General features: G+C 38.5%; 1 protein-coding gene across 1 annotated transcript in view; it reads right to left on the bottom strand.

The window, feature by feature from the left end:
- Positions 1 to 22,105, bottom strand: part of per2 (period circadian clock 2) — an 85,193-nt gene extending 63,088 nt beyond the window's left edge. The window contains exons 1-7 of the mRNA XM_060834238.1: positions 22,018 to 22,105; positions 16,818 to 17,079; positions 15,055 to 15,159; positions 11,287 to 11,385; positions 9,654 to 9,808; positions 8,744 to 8,865; positions 2,525 to 2,726 (exon numbers count right to left, since the gene is read on the bottom strand). Of these exons, the coding sequence (XP_060690221.1) occupies positions 2,525 to 2,726; positions 8,744 to 8,865; positions 9,654 to 9,808; positions 11,287 to 11,385; positions 15,055 to 15,159; positions 16,818 to 17,065 (931 nt within the window). The 5' untranslated portion in view covers positions 17,066 to 17,079; positions 22,018 to 22,105. The remainder of the gene's footprint in view (positions 1 to 2,524; positions 2,727 to 8,743; positions 8,866 to 9,653; positions 9,809 to 11,286; positions 11,386 to 15,054; positions 15,160 to 16,817; positions 17,080 to 22,017) is intronic.
- Positions 22,106 to 22,844: the final 739 nt, after the last annotated feature.

Genomic DNA, 22,844 nt, shown 5'->3' with positions numbered 1-22,844 from the left:
ATACAACAGTTCCACACAGTCTGTCATTTGACATCAAAATCAAAATGACCTTTATAACATTATCCTCCTGTTTTGCTGCAGGGAAGAGGAAAAGTTATCCCAACAGACAGTAAATGGGGCAGTCATGAGATTTAACCAGCAGTTAAGTCTGTGCTACTCAATCCTGCTGACGTCGGAGTCTCTGTCATTTCATTGAGGACCTTGAAATGTCGACTTAAACTCTCTATGGAAACAGGATTTTGTTGGCATATAGAAATCAGTTTTCATAAAAAGGACCTTGATAATAATTTTTTTTTTAAATTAAGGGATGAGAGAGAACATACAGCATATAATTCTCCAAACCACAACTGGCAATAATCAGCCATCTCGAATGCAAACACGGCCGGTCACAAGTAGAGATGGAATACATAACTTTACTAAAAACTTTGTGGGCTGGCAATTCCTCCAAAAAACCTGCAGTGACCTGGCTCCACAAGGCACAATCCACTTATCACAGACATGTCAACTAACAGTCTGGTCACCAGAACAATATTAATAGGGCTACATTGTGATAACGTTTGGGCCTCAAACTTCTTAAATCGAGTGAGTGACAGGCTCATTCCACCTAATCTTCTGTCCAAGTGGCGACAGTTACAACCAGTCGCAAGGGTCATACTTGTACAAGAAGGCAGATTATACTTCAGGTCTGAAGTATAAAGCATTAAGTAAATCTTTATGAATGACGCACGAATGATTTAAATCACACACGATTCTAATCTCTACAATATGAATAGCCTCAATTAAGTATCACATTTAGAATAAAACATGTACAATTTTGGGCACCCATATTTAAGAACATATTAATAAGATTCAAAAAGTAGCTAGAATTACTGTGGAATCTAGGATCTATTTAAAAAGAAATTCAGAGCATGTTTATAGCTAAAGTAGACAAAAGCAGCCTATGTACTTGCGTCAGAACAGAATTTAAGACAAGGGTTAAAAATAATCAAAGAAGACAGGAGATTAGGATGAACCTCCTTCTCCCCATACAAGTAAATGCAGAACCTAATTCAGCTTTAGCAGCGTTAGGAGTAACTTCTCAATAAAAAAACTTGATAAAACGTCTCTTGGGGATGTTAATGAAGATTACAAGAACAAGGACAGATAAATAAATAAACAGATAGATAGATAGATAGATAGAATGTACAGCCCTGGAGTCCAAGTGACCCATGTTCCATGATTCTCTTTCCACAATTTTCATCTAACCCTATTTAGAGTATTTGATTCCTTTCTACTTGATGCTCATCTGATTTCCTTTTGCTATTGGGCTCCCTAACTCAGAAGTGCTGGAAAGCTTCACATTATAACTGCATTGATTAAAGAAGCTCTCTGAACTTTTAAAATAAAAAAAATTATGCATTCATGGCATCAGGCATCATTCACTAGACCAGCATTTGCTGCCCATTCATTACTGCCCTTGAAAGGGCTATAGTGAGCTACCTTTTCATAACTGGATTCCACAGTGTAGGTACACGCACCATGCTGTTAGGAAGTGATTATGATCCAGCAACAGTGAAGGAACAGTAATAAGTCAACATAGTGCAAGGCTTGAAAAGAAGCTTGTATGCGGTGGTGTTTCCATGCATCTGTTTCCCATGTCCTCCCAAGTGGTAGAAATCATGGATTTGGAAGCTGTTGTTGCATTGCTGCAGTGCACCTTGTGCATGGTGCTGTTATGCATCAGCAGTGGAGGGGGGATGAGTGTCTGAAGATTGCACATGGCATACCAATCAAACAGGTTGCTTTGTCCTGAATGATTTTGGACTTCAGTGTTCTTCGACTCCCCATCAGATGAATTAACCATTAAACTTAATTTATTAATCTTGCCACAGAATTTAACAAAACCACATTCAAGAGTGCTAGTTTCATAGTATGTAGTCTCTTTGTTCTTCCTCCTAAAATGCCCCAGCTCCTGTAAAACCCATACTGAAGTTTATTTGCCAATTATAGGCCCATTCGGCGAGATTACAACATGATAATATCAAATTTCGTTTGACATAGCGATTTCTGCATTCCTAAAACTGATTGCTGTGGGGACAGCAGGTTGATGGAGAAGAGTGGGGTGGGGAGGAGAAGGAAGGATTTGGGGGGAGTTGAATAAAAGATGTAGGAAATAAGTGTTGTCTATACAGGGCAGACAGACAGCCAGGGCTGAATAATAGAAATGTGAAGAATGATAATTAGTTTCAAAATCTACTTAACTTTTGGCAACAAAGGGAAAATTTGCACATGAATTCTCTCAGTGGAATAAATGGTTAAAATGGACTGGATAATATTATATATCCAAGAAAATCAGGGTTGACTTGCCTGTTGTTTTTGCATTCTCTCATGTTGTTAAGGTCATTTGGAAAATTGATTACTGATTACATGACTGGACAGCTGTGTTTTCTCAATCTGTGTACCAACCAACTGCTGGCAACCATTATGTAACAAACTATATCTAAAGAGCGGTGAAAGGATCTGTTTATATAATAAACTTACTCACCAGCAGCTGTGCACACACTCCACAGAGGCAGCTGAGATGGCTTTGTAAAGCTGTAGAAAACTCCAACATCTTGTGGAGCAAGGAGCTCTGTGAACTTGACATTTTTGAAGACATCTTTATTGCAATTCAGAACTGAGGAGGCTTGGTCAGAGATGTATACAATCTGTCCCGTAATCAGAGAAACAGTTACAGCGAAGATATCCTGAAAAACAGGGCCAAACTAGTGAGTTGTGGAAAAACAGAAATGAAGCAAATGGTTAGTATTACTACATTCAGTAAGTATCGATAGCGAAACAGTAAATGTAGTAAGTTTTTAATTTACCATTTCACATCAGACCTAAATTGTGAAGAATCCAAAGCATCACAAAAGGTGAATCGTATTGCAGTACCTATTATTGTTTTAAAACAGCTGTGAGAGGCTACCTTCTCCAGAATATCTCCCAATTTCCAATGTGATTTCACTTGAGGTTCATTGAACCTATAGTTATGTGAAACTGAATTCCTGTTGCCATGAAGATAGAACAGGAAATGCCCACCAAACTATTTGCCCACAGAGTATTTAGCAGCTTGAAAAAAACTCTGACTTAGAAGAAATAGGGGAACGAGTGTGCCAACACATTTCCATCTCTCCCTTCTCCTTCTCTCCCCACAGCTTCCAGCTCCTCTCCCCCTCCCACGTAGCCTCATGCTTCTCTTTCCCCCTTCCTGCTACCCCACAGCTGGCTCCTTCTTCTACCTCCCACCCCAAATTCCAAGCTGCTGGGACTAATCTGCAATTGATGAAATTTTAGATGATCACAAGCAGCACATTCTATGTGTCTGGAGACATCTCTTTCAGTACCCTTAGACCTGGTATCTGTCAGCTTTCAGTCCAGTTAATTTCTTCAGCTTTAAAAAAAAATTAATTAGTAAAAGTTCTTCACTTTGATAAAATCCTTAGTTCCTTTTATATCTGGGATGTTTTTGCACCTTCTGGCATGAAGACAAATAAAGTATATGTTTAATTTTCTGCCATTTCCTTAAACCCCATTATAATGTCTCCTATCTAAATGGCATGGTGGCTCAGTGGTTAGCACTGCAACCTCAATGGCAGGGACTCGGGTTCGATTCCAGCCTCAGGCAACTGTGCGTGGAGTTTGCACATTCTCCCCATGTCTGCCTGAGTTTCCTCTAGGTGCTTTGTTTTCCTCCCAAGATCCAAAAAAGATGTGCAGATCAGGTAGATTGGCCATGCTAAATTGCCCACAGTGTTCAGGGCATTAGTCAGAGGGAAATGGGTCTGGGTGCATTGCTCTTGGAGGATTGGTGTGGACTTGTTGGGCAGAAGAGCCTGTTTCCACATTACAGAGAATCTAATCTAATCTAAACCTCCAAGCAGCCTATGTACATTTCCCTACTCTTAGCCTTTATACCTACTTCTCAAAACTCTAATTACATCCTGTTTTAATACTTCTGGCCAGGTTACTCTCAGGACCAAGACAGGATGTTTTTTATTTTGGTCATCCTTGCTGATATCCAAAAATGTTTCCAATTGTCAATAACAAAGGCATTCCTGACAGAAGAATGATGGAGAAAGCACAGAACATTCCAGAAGACATGTAATCCGGCTGTAATTTTGAGACTATACTTTTGTGTTATATGAGTGGGGACTTGTATTTATTGGAACCACATACAATTAGAATCCCGTTTTATTTGGGAATAGTTAGTAGTCAGAAGGGATTTATTTGATTTGTTAATACTTTAGTTAATTTGTTCACTGCTAGAATTACGTAAATAAGTTGCTACCTGTTGATGTTAAAGTGAGTGTTGGGGATTTATTTTGTTTAACCAATAGAAGTTTTTGAGAAGCAGGTGAAACCACTTTCACACTATTTTTACAGATTATAGGGAGAAGTGCTCCTCTTGGATGTTTTGGTTTTAGTTCTCAGAGGAGGCGGGGTCAATCTCCGCTTTATAACAAATTTTCCACCACCAGGAAAGCACACACATAGTTATTGAAACAAAAACAAGCAAAGCCTGATACGGTAATGCTTATGTGAAAAAGGTAAAAGGTGTGGGGGGGGTGCGGTTTGGGAGATTAAGAGGGGACTAAATCAAAACAGAGTTGTAGGGGAAATAAAACACTCCATCCCCCAAGATGCTCAACTCTCCCCAAAAGCATTCAACACTCCTGCACCAGGTCAGATTCCTCCAACTCTGCTTCTGATATGAGCAGTATATAATGCACAGTAGCTTGCCTCTTGCACTTTAAAGAGTCTTGGAAAAAATAATTCCCTTCTTCAGGTGACAAAGGCATCAAGGGGTGATGCTTGCCATGTCCACCTCAGACTCTAAGGTATCGTCAAGGCTTGACAGAGCGGGAGTAGCCAAAAAGGTTCCGGAACATTTAGAAAGGTTGTTGATGAGCCAGGCATGTTTTGTTCCCAGGGAGTTTGAGCATTTGCGGCTTTCATATGGTCCACATGTTTGTTCAGGACCACCCGAAACTTTACACATCATTGGACCTTTTACCCATGCATGGCCATGCCTGTAGGTTCTGTAAATCTGTTTTTTTAGATTAGATTCAGTCTGAACGTTGTGAATCTAATCTAAGAAATAGATTTACAGAATCTTACTGGATAATTGCAGTTTCTGAGTAAAAAAAATTGCATGAATCCATGTGAGGTTCTGTAAATCCATTTCTTTGATTAGAATCAGTCTAAACATTGTGTCTGTGCCACAGTCTCACACAGGGCACCTCACACCTTTAAATACATTGTCTGGGCCGACATGGATCGAATTGCTAAAGTTCATTTGAGAACGCAACTTTAAAAAAGTTCTGTGATTTACATATGAAAGAACTGAAACCAACATGTTCATTCTAAAAGACGAGAGATTTATACAATCCAGGGTTTTTTTCCCAATATGTAATATCAGTTATATCACATTGTAAATTTTTGCTATAAATTCCACAACCACCAGATGAAGGAGCAGCACTCAGAAAGCTAGTGCTTCCAAAAAAAAATGTTGGACTATAACCTGGTGTTGTGTGATTTTTACCTTTGAAAGGTTAGTCATGGCTCACATTGACTCCAGTCTCCCAGCCTGCCTTGAGCCCTTGCAATTCACCTACTATCATAACAGGTCCATAGCAGAACCCACCACCCAGGCCTTACACCCATCCCTGGAACATCTGGATAACAAGGATACCCACTTCAGGTTCCTATTTATTGACTACAGTTTCACCTTCAACACCATAATTCCAACCAAACTCTGGAACAGGATCCCCGACTTCCTGACCCACAGACTGCAATCAGTGAGAATAAGAAACAGCACTTCCTCCATGGCAAGCCTCAACACCAGTGCTCCAAAAGGCTGCGTACTCAGCGTCTTACTATACGCTCTACACACCAATGACTATGTGGCCAAATTCTGTTCCAACTCCATCTACATTCACTGACGACACCACCGTCGTAGGCTGAATCTCAAACAATGAAGAAACAGAATAGAGGAAAGAGATAAAATGCTTGGTGGCATGGTATAAAGATAAAGATAACAATCTCTCCCTCAATGTCAGCAAAATGAAACAGCTGGTCATGGACTTCAGGAAGCAAGATGGAAGGCATGCCCCGGTCTACATCAATGGTGCTGAGGTGGAGATGGTCGAGAATGTCAAGTTCCTGGGAATGATGATCAGCCATAACCTGTCCTGGTATACCCACATGGACACGAAGGTCAAGAAAGTAAAACAAGCCTCTACTTCCTCAGGAGGCAAAGGAAATTTGGCATGTCCATAAAGACTCTTACCAACTTTTATAGATGCACCATGGAAAGCATTCTATCCAGATGCATCACTTGGCCTGGTGTGTTAACCTCTCTGTCCAGGACCATGAAAAACTGCGGAGAGTTCTGAACACAACCTAGGTCATCACACAAGCCAACCTTCCATCTGTTTATTCCAACTTTATTTCTCTCTGCTTGGGAAAGTTGGAGTCCATGGCAAATTTTGTTAAAAACGGTTTTGTGATCACTGATACTGCCGCGCTGGTACTGACCTCCATTAGAACTGGGTGACCATTTAACCAGACGTTTATTTTGCTTGTTCTGATTTGGATGCTGTTGAGCAATTTAACTGCTAAACCAGATGTACATGGACTTTCCAAGGTATGCAATCTCCTGGATACTGGCCTAAGTGCTCTCCTTTACAATGTAGGCTTAGTGGGACTCATTTGCTGTCTAAAGTCCAGCAGCAACCACAATGGTTTGCCAGCCTAAATCCTGAAGAAAATTTTAACCATTTGGCCAAGACTTGGCTTTGATTTGGGATTTTGCAGTGAGCTGACCTCGAGTCCTTCTGTTCAAGATATGAGCCGAGTGAGGCTATGCATTTGCCTTTGTTCAAATGGTGTTCCCCGAGCTCAGTTGGACTGGCAAGGGTATCTACTTCCATCGGAATACCCTGCAATTAATATATTCCACTTGCCGCATTTTTTAATGATAAATGAGTTGTAGTGCCTGTTTGAAGTGCAGCTGGGCCTCAGCTAGTAGATGCTTTTGTGTGGTTACATCATTAATCTCACATATGAAATGGTCTCATTAAGGATTAAACCAAAGTCACATATTTCTGCCAGTCGTGTTAACCTCATCAAAAATTCCAGTACAGATTTCCCTGGCTCTTGAATTGCCGAGTAAAACTGACAGCATCTCAGAATTAGAGGTGGCTTCGGCTTGTAATATTCCTTAACTAAATTCATCAACTCTTGAAAGGTTTTAGTATCTGGTGCCTCAGGGAAAACCACAGGCCCACAAGCAGTCAGGAAAATTACTTGTTGCTTTTCACCTGCTCCAATGTCTTTTGCTTAGAAAGCTTAATGCATTCTTTCCACATACTAGGCCGAATCTTTGATGGTGGAATGGAATGAGTCAAATTTCCCAAATAATGGCATGATGCCAAAAGCACTTACTCCAACGCAAAGACAACTGTTGCGAGCAAATTTCTTCAGGTGTGTGCTTTTCTTTCGTCACCACTGAAATAACCCCAGAGGCCAATATCCTTGACACTGATCTACCTCCCTCAGAGTCAGCTCTCAGAGTGAACAAGATGTCTGACATTCCTGTTCTTATCTGTCAGCCAGGGCTCTCGGAATGGACTGGGTTAATAGCCCCAATCAGCGAATTCATGTTCTACAACACCAAACAACATTTCATTAATCTTAGCACCAAGGGATCCAAATGAAAATAAAGTCAACGTGAATCATGTAAACACTTCACCATCTGGAGAACTGTTTAGCTAAAATGAAGGCAGCTGTGAGGCCAATGATCTAGGAATATTAAGTTCTTGAAATATTGCTTGACCCAAATTTAGGTAATTTCCACAGAAGATTTTTCAAAACTTCCCAGTTAAGTTCAGAGGCATTGTTGAGCAAATACAGTCCAAATCATTGTTATGAATTAATTGCATTAACAATGGAAAACCAGATGAGTTGTGCAATTCTATAAATTGTTTCAACAGAGTAATTCTTAAGAAGGCATGTTATATAGAGACTGTTCTCAAGCTCAACATATATATGGAGATAACTTGTTGCCAGTTTTGATGCATTGAGGAGAAATCTGACATATTTCAAAATAGTGTCTTGGAAGGCAAGTAAATCATAATTAGAAGGAGCACATTGGATGCATATTCTATTACAAAAATAGCACTGGGAAAAGAACATTTCAAGAGGGTTTTTTTCTTTTTCCCATTTTGTATGGATAAGTTTTATAAAATGTTGCACTTTAACCAGAATACTTAAGCTTTCCTTATAATACCACCAAGGAAAAGCGAGCAAGACTTAAAATAGAATAGGAAGTGCTATGCAGATCAACTAGTTAACTTGAGTGCACAGTTTGTTCTTCTGTGTTTCAAAACCATCAACAGCAACCAATACTTTTCAAAGACTACAAGGAAAAATACGCTAACTGCTAAAATGTAATAAATTTTGTGTTAAAATGAAAAGGTATCCTTACTACATTTGCTAAAGGCAGAGGATAAAATGTCACTTTGGTTGAACAGTCTGATCTGAATCATAACTCTACTTGTACATCTTAACTCTGTAATATATCATATATTTGGACAATCTAGAAGTTATTTGCTTTGCTTTAAGGAAGGAAGAGAAAATATTGACAGGAATAACATTTGATTGATTATTTTTGTATTAGCTGGGTTAAGAAAAGACCGATCTTAGTTTTTTCAGTACTTACAGTATTTTTCAATGTATATTCAGATGTGATGTTCTCGACCTCATCAATGGTGAAGGAGTTTATACTCAAGCTACTTGGTTCAGAGTTATCATTCATTCGAAACTTGTAATATTCTTCATTAGCTGCAACAAAAATAAAATGACAAACCTACAGTTATAATTAAATATTCACTGAATTAAAAATATACTCAAAACAGTTAAAAAAGACCAATTATATCTCCAAAAGAAAGACAAAACATTTATTATTCACATTCTGACTCAGAAAACAAAAAGGTCCCTAAAAGTGCTGGGCATATCATAAATACTTTCTCTTTAACCCTTTCTGTCAAATGGCCAACAGATATACAAGAATGTGCTGTGAAAATCATTCAGGTTACTAATCTACGCCCAAGCTGCCAGAACATGACCGGTCTTAACCTGCTTCACTAAGCAAGTAAATGCGGCCAAAAAGCACAAGCTCCTGTCATTTCATTAAGGCCTGGGTACAAATTTTAATATCAAAGGTCTCAGCAAGAAGTCTGAAGTTTGAAATTTTCTTTTAAAAATCTCCCTCCATATCATTTAAATCAGCTTTATTCATTTCATATACACAGTCAGTTCTTATATATGCAATTATTGCGTTTTTGTCCAACTCCATGTTATTGAAAAATCATGCTCTAGAAACACTGCTTAAAGTGTTGACTATGTAATCACATTACAGCCAACACAGTTTAAAAGTTTGCGCTTTATAAACAGTGTCCCCAATTCATCAATCGTATTATAATGAACTCGCATTAACAAAACGCACGTTACAGCAGAACGACCGGTATTCTAACATTATCAGTCAATGCAGGTTGGATACAAATGGGAGTACCTCTCTCACCCATCCTCACAAGTGTTATTCTCTTAAAAGTATAGCACAGTAAGCCTACCTCTGACTTGTTTTACACATCGTAGTGCATACTTCAGTGTAGAAAGTGTCCTGGATTTTCCTTTAGTCATCTTATCAGATGGAAGGTGTCTTTTTAAGACACTTAGGGCTTTTATCAACTCTTTCTGTGTCTTTGCTTTAGCAGATTGATCACTACTGTAATACAAATACAAACTCATAGCTTTAGCCCCATATTTTAAAAGTTATATCTATAGGCAACACTTATGGCCATAAGCTATAAGCCATGCAAATTAAATAGAAGAGTGTAAACAACTTAAAAACGAAACAACTTTTCACTAATCTTCAAAAGTCATTTTATTCATTAATTTTACTCAATAAATTTAAAATGTGAGACATGTACTGTGATTTCACTCTTGACTGTGGCCTATTGCCTTATTATAGAAAAAAAAAGTAACTGAATTTATTTGGAATAGTTACACTACAGAAAACAAAATGTCATTTTTGTTGCCCTGTCCATGCTAAAAGAATCTGAAGCCAGGCAGGATGAGTGATACAACTTAGCCCAGCTCCTGCACATGAAGGTTGGGTGGTAGGATCCTAATCATTATCTAGTGACCCTTACTAGAAATGTGCACATATGGTCATCAGGTGACTACATCAGTTCTACATGCCTGATTATGTAGTTGGCATACACTCAAGGCTCAAATAAAAGTCAATTGAATGACCTTTCATTGGACAAATGGAGATTGTAACACCATGTCTAACAAGTGACGAAAGAAGATTTGCTGGAAAAGGATGTGAAGAAAATAAACCTAAAATGCCCCCATAGTCCTGCTGCCAAATCTATTACATCCATAAGTAACTTGCAAAAGGAACAAACCTACTATTTCAGATGATTTGAAAAATTTTAAAACAGCAGTCATCATGCTAACTATACTGGATTATTAAGGCAGGCAGCAAAATGAAAATATCATGTATTCTTTATTTCTTGCAAATTACAGCAACAAAACAGACTGGACTGGAACTGTTCTGATAAAGAGAACCTGGACTTGAAACATTAACTCTGCTTTCTTTTGGCAGATGCTGTCACATCTGCTGAGTGTCTCCAGCAATTTCTGTTGTTGTTTGGAACCAGACAACTGTACTTGTAATAGAGCAGTATGCACATCTGCAACTGATACAATATCTTTAAATGTAACATATCAATGCATTGTCTTCACTAGTTTTGGAAGGGATTTAAATCTTTTAAACATTTGAGAGCTGGCAAAGAAAATTTTAGTATCATTAAAAATACTTGCACGTTTCATTTGTTTACTAACTAAGTGTTGAGATGGGAGAGAAACAAAAAACTTCAAATGAGAAGGTTTACTAGATGACCGGCTTATCAACAGGAGTCAGAATTGTTCCCACTCAAAAATTCCCATAGACAAAAATCAAACATGAACTGCCCACTCAGTATTAATTGACACCTTGTTCAGAAATGAAAAATATCTGTGCATTGAGATGTCAAACAGGTTGCAGTCAAAGTACATTGGTGGGCAGATTAGAGGGAGTTTATTATACATACATATGATGTGTCTCACCATCAAAAATCAGTACGAACAGACAAGTGATGTCAACATTCCTCATTTTAAGCAGAAAAAAAAGTGTTTTTAAAAATAACCAGCACCTACCTGCAACCACTTGTTGAGGGATTGTCTTGTTCTGAGCTAGCACTAATGAGACTGAATCCATTTGAGCTGCTGCGAAGGGACAGGCTCTGGGAGTTGGAACTAACAAAGAGAAATTGAATCACTTTTACCCTCTAGGACAGACATGATCTCTACACTAAATATCTAAAGTAACAACAATGTTTAAAAACACATTCGTTAGCTTCAGACATTCATCCAGTTTTGCATTGTTGATCAAAGTGTCTAAAGCTTTCAGGCAGGCTCACTTCGGCTATTGGCTGCAGGAGGAGGGAGCTGGTGAGAGGTGTGAACTTTAAATTACCAGGCAGCTGGAATACTTCAGCCAACAGCTGTGGTGGAAAGAACAATTCATTCAAAAATACATAGAAAATATGTGTAGGATTAGACCATTTGACCCTTTATCCTGGAATTTGTAAATATGACAGCAAGTAAAAGGACACTCTCAAAGCGTTTAGAAGGAATTTGGAAGCTATGAGCAAGCAGAATGACTGTAAAGTCAAGTTTCACTGAGCAGAACATTCTGAACTGACACACAGAGCTAGTCATGAGAATAGTTTCAGAGTTCTACCTACATCATAAAATCAGCATTTTTCAGACAGTGTCTTGGTAGTCTGTGAAAACCCCAGAAGATAATTTGAAAGCTGAATGCAGCCAAAACACCAAGTTGTCCACCACCACAATTTTAGCTATACCAGTGCCTGAACCATCAGGAGTAGGGCATTAAAAATAATACGGGATCTCTTGTTTCAATCGGCTGTATTAAAATGATGGAAACTGTCTTTGCTATTCCAATAAATGACACTAGTGGTGCTGAAATAAAATCAGAAAAGGAGTCTACTTTGTCGATAGTCAGCAATTAAACAAATAAAAGCAAAATACTGTGAATGCTAGAAATCTGAAATAAAAGCACAGAAAGTAATGGAAAAACTCGGCAAGTTTGACAGCATCTGTGAAGATAGAAAGAGAGTTAGCATTGAGAGTCTGATATGACTCTTATTGCTGTTGTGTTCTGATTAAAAAAAAAAGGTCATAACAGAATCGAAATGTCAACTCAAATTTTCCTTCCAAAGATGATGCCAGACTTGCTGAGTTTCTCCAATGCTTTGTTTTTATTTGATATTAAACACGAAGTAGAAAAAACATTTAAGAGAACTTCCATGAGTCAAAACACCGGGCAACACAGGCAGCCAGGAAAATTTACCATCCCACATAAGTTATATTAGGGTAGTCAATGTAAACATGTTCAGATAAACAATACAATAATAAAAAAGGAATTATTTAATTGGGATCTGATTTGTGCAGGAAGACTGAGCGCAAATGTGAAGTATACGTGTCACCAGCATTTCATGAAATAACACCTTAAAAATAGATAAAAATGTAAAACAAGGGGCTCCCATCAAAATGCCTAATGAGAACCACAAGAGTTTCCAAAAGATATATTGTTCAAATTTAGTAAAATCAATCCCTGATCCTAAAGTTCATCCAGCTTTTTCTGAAAAGCGAGAGAAGAAAAATACTCAAGTTATGATTGTCCGTGTACTACTTGCAATGAATCAGTGAAAAGTTTTCTGGAGATTCATGATTTTCCTGCAAAGAGCAAAGAACATTATCCTCAAGTAGCTTTATCTATCTTGCAACAGTTTGTCATTTATTTTGATGTTCTGTATACTTTGCCAGTTATATCTTGCTTCCATGCATTTAGAACTTTCTGCAAAAAGCAGAAGTAGTGAAGCCCACTGATCAGGATAGGGCAAGAGGTTGAAGAATGTCCATCAAAAATATATGTCCAACATCTGTGAACGTCCCAAATGCCCTTGAGAAGGTGACGGTGACCACCTATTTGAACCACAGCAATCCATGGCCAGATAGGTGCACTCAGTGCTGTTAGGAAGGCAGTTCCAACATATTGAATGAGTGACAATGAAGGAAAGGTTCTAAGTTGAGATAGTATGAGGCTTGGAGGGAAAGTTGCAGCTGGTTGCACCACCGCCATGCAACTCCTGCCTTTGTTCTTCTAAGTGAATATTTATCCACCTGTATCATTATCTGATCAACATTTTTAAAATGCTCTTGTACCAAAGTGCCCTCTTATTTTAAAGAAATAGAATTATCTAGTTTATTTTCTAGTTAAAAATCACAACACCAGGTTATTGTCCAACAGGTATATTTGCAAGTACAAGCAAGCTAGGACTGGCTATCTGACGAAGGATCAGCACTCTGAAAGCTTGTACTTCCAAATAAACCTGCTGGACTATAACTTGGAGTTGTGAGAGATTTTTAACTTTGTCCACTCCGATCCAACACTGTCACTTCCACATCATTATTTTCCAGTGATAGAGGAATTTTGTATGAACATAAGCAGCTACTGTACAGCCATTATGAATAACTTCTACTTGCAAAACACCTTTTGAAATGTTTGTGACTGCAAACTCCTTCAGTGGTTATATAATACTATTGCAGCATATATCTGGTCTTGAAATCCTGTCACAGGCACATGAAGCACATGTGATCAGTATCCTGTTATACAATCACAGTTACATGATCTTATGAATGCTTCATGGGCTAATACCTCCTCGATTCATTTTCATAAGGCTAACAAAACCTGTACCACTTCCTACTTGACAGGCCATTTCAATGAGATAGCAACTTACAAAGCAAGAAGAAAAAAATTCAACACATTTTCTGAAGAGAAAAGCATGAGGAAATTGTCATTTTCAGCGTTCCAGCAGCTCCCCTGCAATATGTTGACTTACTATAATACATGCAAGGAGCAGGAGAATCAACGTTTCGGGCCCGAAATGTCGATTCTCCTGCTCCTTGAATGCTGCCTGACCTGCTGCGCATTTCCAGCAACACATTTTCAGCTCTGATCTCCAGCACCTGCAGTCCTCACTTTCTGCTTACTATAATACATATTGTCCATTTAGACACTTGGTTCTTATTTGAGATCTTCTAAATAGGTGTTAAACAAAAAGCTTTATTTCAGGATATTTACTTCAATATTTCCAAAAACAAAAAGCAAGTGAATAGAGGTAATTCAATCCTGGAAAGACCTTTTTTCATATCATAATCTATGTCTGGTTAAGATCACAGCAGACAGAGTGTTGAAAAGCTCAGCAGCAGGTTAGACAGCAACAAGTCAGTCCAAGTTCTTGCAAATAATGTTCACCAACTTGACAATGCTTGTATGGGAGGTTAAAATGAGTCACAATTGTGATCCTTCTTACAGGAACTTGCTGACACTGTTCAGACTCAAAACTACACACCTTTGGGTGAAGTGCTGGATATACATGCACAGGGGGCCCTCTCACCATCCCTATAACTAATCAAATATCTTGAGGCATTGAAGGGAGAAATTTAAAAATGATGTTTGTAAAGAAAGGATATAGGTTGTATAAAACTAGGATTGTCAATATAACTCAATAGTTGAAAGTTATCAGTTGTCATTATAAAGATCTCTAAAAGGATAACTTCAAGAAAATAAACTGAGTAATATACTTATAAGAATGTAACGATTGAATTTATATCATCAAAAACAAGCTTAATCCCTAGAACATGCACTTTCAATATGAACTAGGATGATGCCTTCCCTCAAAATCATTAAAGAACTTCTTGGAACTGTTCTGGTTGTTGATATTAACATCAATATTGATAAATATATTAACCAAAAAGTAAAAGAAAAATGCCAAACCTCAATATTGTACATCCATATTACTTTAAATACATGAGTAGAAATTACTTGGAACCAACCTGTCAGTAGGATTACATTTTTCAAATGACAGAGGCATGAAAGGACGCCTCTTATTTCGGATATATACTTCATCAAATCTTCGTTTTCTTTTCTTTGTATTAGTACTTCAAAAATTACACAGCAAACATAAGAATGTCATATTGTACAACGCGACAAGATAAAACAAAGTATATATACTGTTTGATACATACAGCACAGGCATGCACCAGTTTATTTAAATAAGGTTAAACATTTAATTTGTACAAGTTATTCCCCTAAGTTATGAATGTGAATTTTTCAAATGACAGTTCAATTTACATTTAATTCAAATACATACAACATGTTCAATATTGCTTGAGTAACTTGGCAATGCTGGAAAGACAATTAAGGATAGAGTTCCAAGTTACTTGAATTTGCACATCTGAAACATTAAAAAAATGCAACTTGGTTCAAAGTGTCTAATGGAAGTACTGGATGATCAAATCATTTAATTCTCAACTAAAAAAAGTGGTCAAACAGCATAAGGAGTCAGAAAGGAGTGAAACGTTTATCTTGCTTCCTTGGTATCTCTTGCATTACATGCTGTTGAACTAGAGGGCCACCTATTCTTCTTCCTCCTCCAATTGGAAGTGTGAACAATCAACCAGACTACCTCTACCTAACTTTATTTTTATTCTGGACAAATACATGACCTCCATTCCACACAGACCAAAAGCTCATCAGGTAACTAACTGCACATTTGTTAGGAAGGAGAGTTGGAAATTTTATAGTTATGTAAAGCAACGTCACAGTAATCTATTTGAGCTAACCATGAAACTCCACAGCAATACAACTACAGTAATATATCATCAACAGGCATCAAACAGAACTTGACATATTGTCAACTGCTGATGCATATCAGATATGAGAAAGTGCATTTATCTTGATTTTACTAGTGACAACTTAAATTTCCATGTTTCTTGATTTTAGTAATTACATTGCACATAATGTGTGGGAAAGTAGGAAAGTAAGTATCACCTGAAATGCACATCACTGTCATCTAACACATTCAGCATGCATTAGAATATTGCAGGTGGTTTGACTGCACACAATTTTTTGCATGCAGCAAAAACACACAGCAATAAAAAGAAATTTTCAAAAAGACATGAACTTCAATGTGGTTCCTGCTCCATTATCATTATATTCTGCCATACGTAGTTTAAATTGTCTTCTAATAAGAATCCCATTATGGCATATCCATAATCAATGTGTTAGGAATGAAACGATAGTTTGTCACCTGTTTTAATTCAATATTAGAAGTTTTTCTGGAAGGGTTAAGAGACAAGATGGAACAGGAGGAAGAAGGTACTAGCTAATTTTTTTCAACAATTTTCCCACCTTTGGATTTGAATGCACCTGGACAAATGTAAAAGTGCTACTTTTAACTGATAAAATAAAACAAAGTAAGTCTAAAGTATGGAAGGACTATTGTTATGGCTAACTGCTTCAGTGGTTGTTCAGCTCAACGATCATCAGAAGTACCAAACCAAACCTTAGCAATTAATGAAGCAAGTCGCTTGACAAATCACATTTTTTGAAATGTATTCAGTGTGATTCCACAATGAAACATCTGACTAGTATAATTTTATTATAAAAAAGTTCAAAATCAATTGGTGATAGTATCAACATGGTTTACAAGGATTGACAGGCAAACACTGTACCGCTTATTTTAGAACAGCCCTTTTAAATACTGGAGCTGTAGCAGTACTTCTATTGCTCCAAATACATTTGTACAGTTTCCTACCTTTTGCTACTCTCTAATGAATCCAAAAGTAGAGCTGAATCTTTTCCATTTTGACTAGCACTACTGCTTGAGCTTTCTGAAAATTCATTCACATTTGAATCAGTTCCACTTGAGCCATTACTTTTCATCTCCACATCATCATGTAGCTGCTGTACTTCCCGATCTTGTGTCTGATCCTGAATATCGGCGCTACTTGAATGCAGGACCAACTCAGCCTCTTGGAAACCAGATTCTGAAAAGGTAGCCATTCTCTGATGTCAGTCTAAAGAACACAGAAGAAGAAATGCTTTTACCAAAACCAGAAATACACTAGTCAATGCCCTTCACTTGGCAACTTGACAAAACTTGCTTATTTTCCTTGCCAATAGTAAAATATAGTAATCAACTAAAGATATATTCTATTACCACTAAGATTAGCGATAACCTGTACAATCACAGAATCAACCTTAAAAAGTCAGATTTCCTCAATTTTTATCTTTTCAAACTATTGATTTGTGTGGTCAGCAGCTTTTGATTCTTGCCAAACACCATAAAACCATCATAGAACAAACAAATTGAAAACGATGAAGTACATTATTAATTCCAAAACAGTTTCAGTCAAAATCTGGAAACAAGAATAGGGTTCTGTGACATCGGAATGGAGTAGGATAGCACATGTGCAAACATGTCAAATCAATGGATCACTGCTTATCGAGCAAAGATCAGAGAAAGCTCCTTTTCATCTAATTTTACAATAGATCCCAACTCCCACAACAGCAGAGTACCTGGCTCCAGTGTGACATATCCTAATTTCCTATAACATTCATCCTTGTTCTGCTTGTATTTGTTCCACATTTTGGGAAGCTATTTTGGTGTGGTCCTTTCCTTTGCAACAGTATTGAGACTCATTTTGTACCACATGGAATTTTCAGCCCATCATGGTTACACACACAGGATTTTCCCATAACAGAACACAGCAGGCAAAATTAAAGCAGGAAGTCTTCATGTCCACACACAGTTTAAAAACTTTTAAATGCACATCTGGTAGAACACTATCCTGGAATTCAAGAAACCAGTTCAAGACAACACTGTTCCACTGAAATTATAGCACAGGATGTGCTTCTCAGTCAACAGTGCTGAGACAGGTGAAAACCTAGGGTTATCTATTTAATCTGCATTTTTCTACCCACTCCTTAAATAGCTTGCACATTTCTGTTTCAAACAAATACTTATTCAGGTTAAATAGGGAAAGGTCACAAACTAAGGCCTTCACATTATAATACACGGAGGGCTGGAACTCGTGAAAATCCACTTGGGGCTGTACATAGATAATGCTTGTCATGAGATACAAATGCAGATTCTTGCAATTCTCATAACTTGTAATTTTAAACAAAATAAATTTGACATTTCAGGGCCACATTACTCTACTGAGAAAATGAACTTTAATCATTGCACTTTTTGTTAAATTTGAACTGATGATGTAGTTTCAAAACAAAAATCAAGTTTACTTGTTCATTTAGTTACTTTTTAATTACGCCCCTTTAAAATGATATTAGTAGCAAGATGCAAATGTAACCTGAATTTTAAACGCTGGTTCAAGAGTCGTTTAAGGGAGATGGTGGCCTAATAGTAATGTTTTTGGTCTAAAAGGTATTGGCTGAAGGTATTTAGACACTGAAGTCATGGTTTCAAATTCGACACAGCTGGTAGTGTGTGAATTTAATAAATCTGGAACATGACTAGTCTTAGTAAAGGAGACAATGAAAACAACTTTGATTGTTGTTAAACCCATCTATTTCACAAATATCCTTTTAAAGAAAGGAAACTTTGCATCACCACCTGCTGTGGCCTACATGTAAGTCAAAGTCCACAGCACTCATTGACTCTTAACTGGTCTCTGAAATGACCGAGCAAGTTCAAGTCCAATTGGTAGGGACAATAAATGCTACTGGCACCCACATCCCAGAAAAAGGGGTAAAAGAAAAAGCCCAAAAAGAAATCAAACAAAACAGATGAACTGGGTAGGCACAGATATTTCATAAATTGCTATGTTTATTCCTACAGGAAAAAGGGAGGACTGCAGATGCTGGAGACCAGAGTCGAGAGTGTAGTGCTGGAAAAGCGCAGCAGGTCAGGCAGCATCTGAGGAATATGAGTATCGATGTTTCGGGCATAAGCCCCTCATCAGGAATGAGGTTTGCGGGTTGGGACTGAGAGATAAATGGGAGGGGGTGGGGTTGGGAAGGGAGGTAGCTGGGAAAGCTATAGGTGGAGGGAAAAGGTAATAGGTCAGAGGGGGCAGTAATGGATGGATCCTGAGGGCGGTGCCGAGTTGGTGGCTTGGGACTGGGACAATGTGGCGGAGGAAAAGTGAGGAAGCTGTCGAAATCCACATTTATCCCATGTGGTTGTGGGGTCCCAAGGTGGAATAGGAGGTGTTTCTCCTCCAGGCATCGAGTGGCAACGGTGGACGAGGCCCAGGACCTGCACGTCCTTGATGGAGTGGGAGGGGGAGCCACTGGATGGTGGGATTGGTGGGTGCAGGTGTCCCAGAGATGTGGTACAGTCTCCTCTACACTGGGGAGACCAGACGCCTTCTTGCGGATCGTTTCAGAGAACATCTCTAGGTCACCATTACCACCAGACGCCTAGAGGAGGAACGCCTCATATTCTGCCTTGCGACCCAGCAACCACATGGGATAAATGTGGATTTCAAAGCCTCCGACTTGGTACCACCCTCCGGACCCGTCCATCGCTGCCCCCTCTGACCTATCACCTTCTCCCTCACCTTCATCCACCTATCGTTTTCCAAACTACCTCCCTCCCAACCCCAGCCCCTCCCATTTATCTCTCAGCCCCAACCCACATTCTTTATGAAGGGCTTATGCCTGATACATTGATACTCCTCCTCCATGCTGCCTGACCTGACCTTTTCCAGCACCACACATTTATTCCTACACACCAATTAAAAAAGATGGATGTATTCCGGACATTTTTGCTGAACTAGTTTTCTTTCCAGCACTTATAAAATAATTAAAGTTCTCAAATTTATGAAGCAATATGCAATGGGTCATCTTTAAGTCTACTAGTTCACCTTGAAACAGACCACTGATGCAAAATTATTTCCAGTGCAACAGCCTTGTTAAATTAATTTATATTTCCTGCTTTGGCAGCAAAAGTTGAACATTAATATAACAACATAAAAAGAAGTCATTCCCAATATATCAGCGGATTCTGCAGTGACTGTCATAAAGACAAATGGAAGTTTGACATTTTGTAACCTTTCATCACAACCAGCCATTTGATTAAGCATTATAAGTGAAATGTCATGGTCTGGCTTTCCTCTTCACAGATGTAGATGGTCCAGCTGAATGCTTATTTTTGTAATCTAGGATTATTAAAGTACAAGTGCAGTTGGTTTGAGTACTGAAGTTTCAACAAAACTTTTTCTCCACTATCCCTCTCCACACCCCAAATCTCAGCAAATCACAGGCATGTTCAAATAGTATCATGAATATCAAAACAGATTTTTGACCACAGGTAAAAGTATTCCACTGGCGTAACATTTTCAGACATCAAGATCCACAATAATGTTTTACCATGATAGATTAGAACAAAACAGAAAAATACTGTTGGGACAATGATACAACACACATGTTTGATCAACAGGAAACTGACTTGTGTGTAACTTCTGACAACAATTCTAATATCTGGAAAATCCAGGAAAAAAGTAAACACCTTGAACAATACCTAGCAACATCTTCTGTTTTGGCAACAATACATTGTATTGGGTGTAACCTTAAATACCAAAAGTAGTTTTTAATATAACCGGAGAGAAAATTGCCATGCCAATACCCACCAACAGAGTGTATGATGACAACTATAGGTTTAATTCAAATGAAGGTATGACAAGACAAGTAAACCAAACACAGCCATCCAAACATAATCTTATCCTTCTGGATTAAGTGCTAAATCATGGAGATTAACTAATCCTGTCAAATTAATTTAATTGACATTTTGCTCTGGGTGTCTTCACCAATCATACATCATATTGAACTTAATATTTATAAGAATGAGTTGCTTCACTCTGAAAGTCCTCAAACTGTCAACACAATCTGATAATGATAGTTGGATAGAGAAATAAACCAAAATCAGATACAAAACCTTTAGATTTAGAACTGTACCTACAATCTGACCAACTTCATGGATCTATTGGATTACAGGCACATGGAATTCTAATTACCATAATTTAATAACTATATGCCTTCCGCTGTGAAAAAAGAGCAGTAATTTAGGAGGAAGTAGCACAACAGCTGTATGTGCCTGATATTATGCAATTATCACATGTACGATCATGGTGATCTGGACTGGGGAATAACTTCGAGCATCAAGCATTCCAAAATGTTATTGGCCAAATTTCCTTTTACTCTTGCACCAATTGGAGAAGAGTGGGACTATCTACACTGATAGCCCAACGACGTGCCAAATGGTTTCCTGCGTCCTGTGGGCTCTACTGAGTGACAATCTGGCTGTCTGACCAGAAGACTCTGTAAAAAGTACTTTTACATTTTAGAGTGAAAAGGTTTCAGGTGTCACACACAAAAAAAACACTCGAAAAAAACCTAACAGTTTAATTTTTAAAAGCACTATGTTTAAAGAAAACAAACTGCGTAACACGAATCATAATTTTAGATTCAAACAGTTGTAAACAAGAAAACCCTGTACTTCGTCGAAGCGAAATGAATGTTGACAAGCACAGCTGGATTGTTTCTTCCTCTGCCTTAGTTGAAATAACGACAGCAGAACTCAACGTACTGTAATTCAAATAAAAAACTTTGGGATCGCAACTGATCCAAAAAATATTTGCAAGAGCCCAGAACGTAGCTGCATCTTACCTGGGCGTGTGCTTCCAGACAAGCAAATGTAACCAATGCACAGATTTTGACTGCACGATTTTCCTCGGCTCGCATCAACACACTTATCGAGCACTGATTCGGATTATGTAACCGCTCTCTAAAACACAGAGACCCAATCCCTGCACTGGAGGACAAATACCTGTCTGCTTACACCGGATTTACTCTGCATAAAGTGCAAAACACACCGACCAGAATCATCAGGTGCACGGTTAATTCGAGAATTTACAGTGTTGGGAAGGAAGAATAACTCCCCCCACCCCCGAAAATCTGCATATGTTAAGGTTAATCAAAAGGAAACACTTCACCTTACTCCGCCGTGATCCCCTTACTGCCAATAAAGCACGATCCAGTCTCGCTCGCAATGTTGCACTTGGTTCGCAAGGCTGCACGCATCATGGAACGTGACAAGTCCAGCCCTCGACTTCTCCCATTGGCTGACAGCGCCCGTGTCCTGAGAGCCAGGCCATTGTCACGTCAGGAGACCGGCAGGTCAGCGCGCTACCATTGGCCGCATCGGTTATCAATCATACGCCCTCGCTACACAACCTTCACGTGGATCCCAATGTGTCTGTCCTCGGGCTGCATCGCGTTCCAAAGGCTCACCGCTGCCAGTGGTAGAGTGTGAGCTATCTGTCATCTTTCTTAATTGCTTTCTGCTCCGGAGAGCTGGCTCCGCAAATGCATGCTTTATGCAAGCGTGACTTGCACAAGGTGTGGCTTATGTCAGGCGGTTGGCAGTGCAATGAAAGGTGCACAGTAGGAGAGAGAGAAAAAGCTTAGAATTTGCTACGTAACAGCGTGTTGTTTATGCATTAAAAATACAGCAATATACTGTACAGCTAATAAGTCATGCGCAATGGGAGAAGTTATGTATATAATCACCATGATAGTTACTACACTGATGCTGCCTTATCCATATTTCAACAGATTGCTGCCCGAATGTTAAATTGCCGAACTTGCCCAGTGAAAATTTTACTCTGGAAGGCGACCATTACTTTGGATCATTTCTATTTTATTGGTAAAGCCATTAACTGATCTGATGTAACTATCACTTAGACGTTCAAAACAAAAGCATTTGCAACTCGACTGTTACTCGTGCAGTTAGTATTATTCCTAAAGATTTTTAAAAAAA

The sequence above is a fragment of the Hemiscyllium ocellatum genome, chromosome 13, assembly GCF_020745735.1.
Source record: "Hemiscyllium ocellatum isolate sHemOce1 chromosome 13, sHemOce1.pat.X.cur, whole genome shotgun sequence".
Taxonomy (NCBI): domain Eukaryota; kingdom Metazoa; phylum Chordata; class Chondrichthyes; order Orectolobiformes; family Hemiscylliidae; genus Hemiscyllium; species Hemiscyllium ocellatum.
Note: the sequence above shows the minus strand (reverse complement) of the source record. Positions and strands in the feature narration are given on the sequence as shown.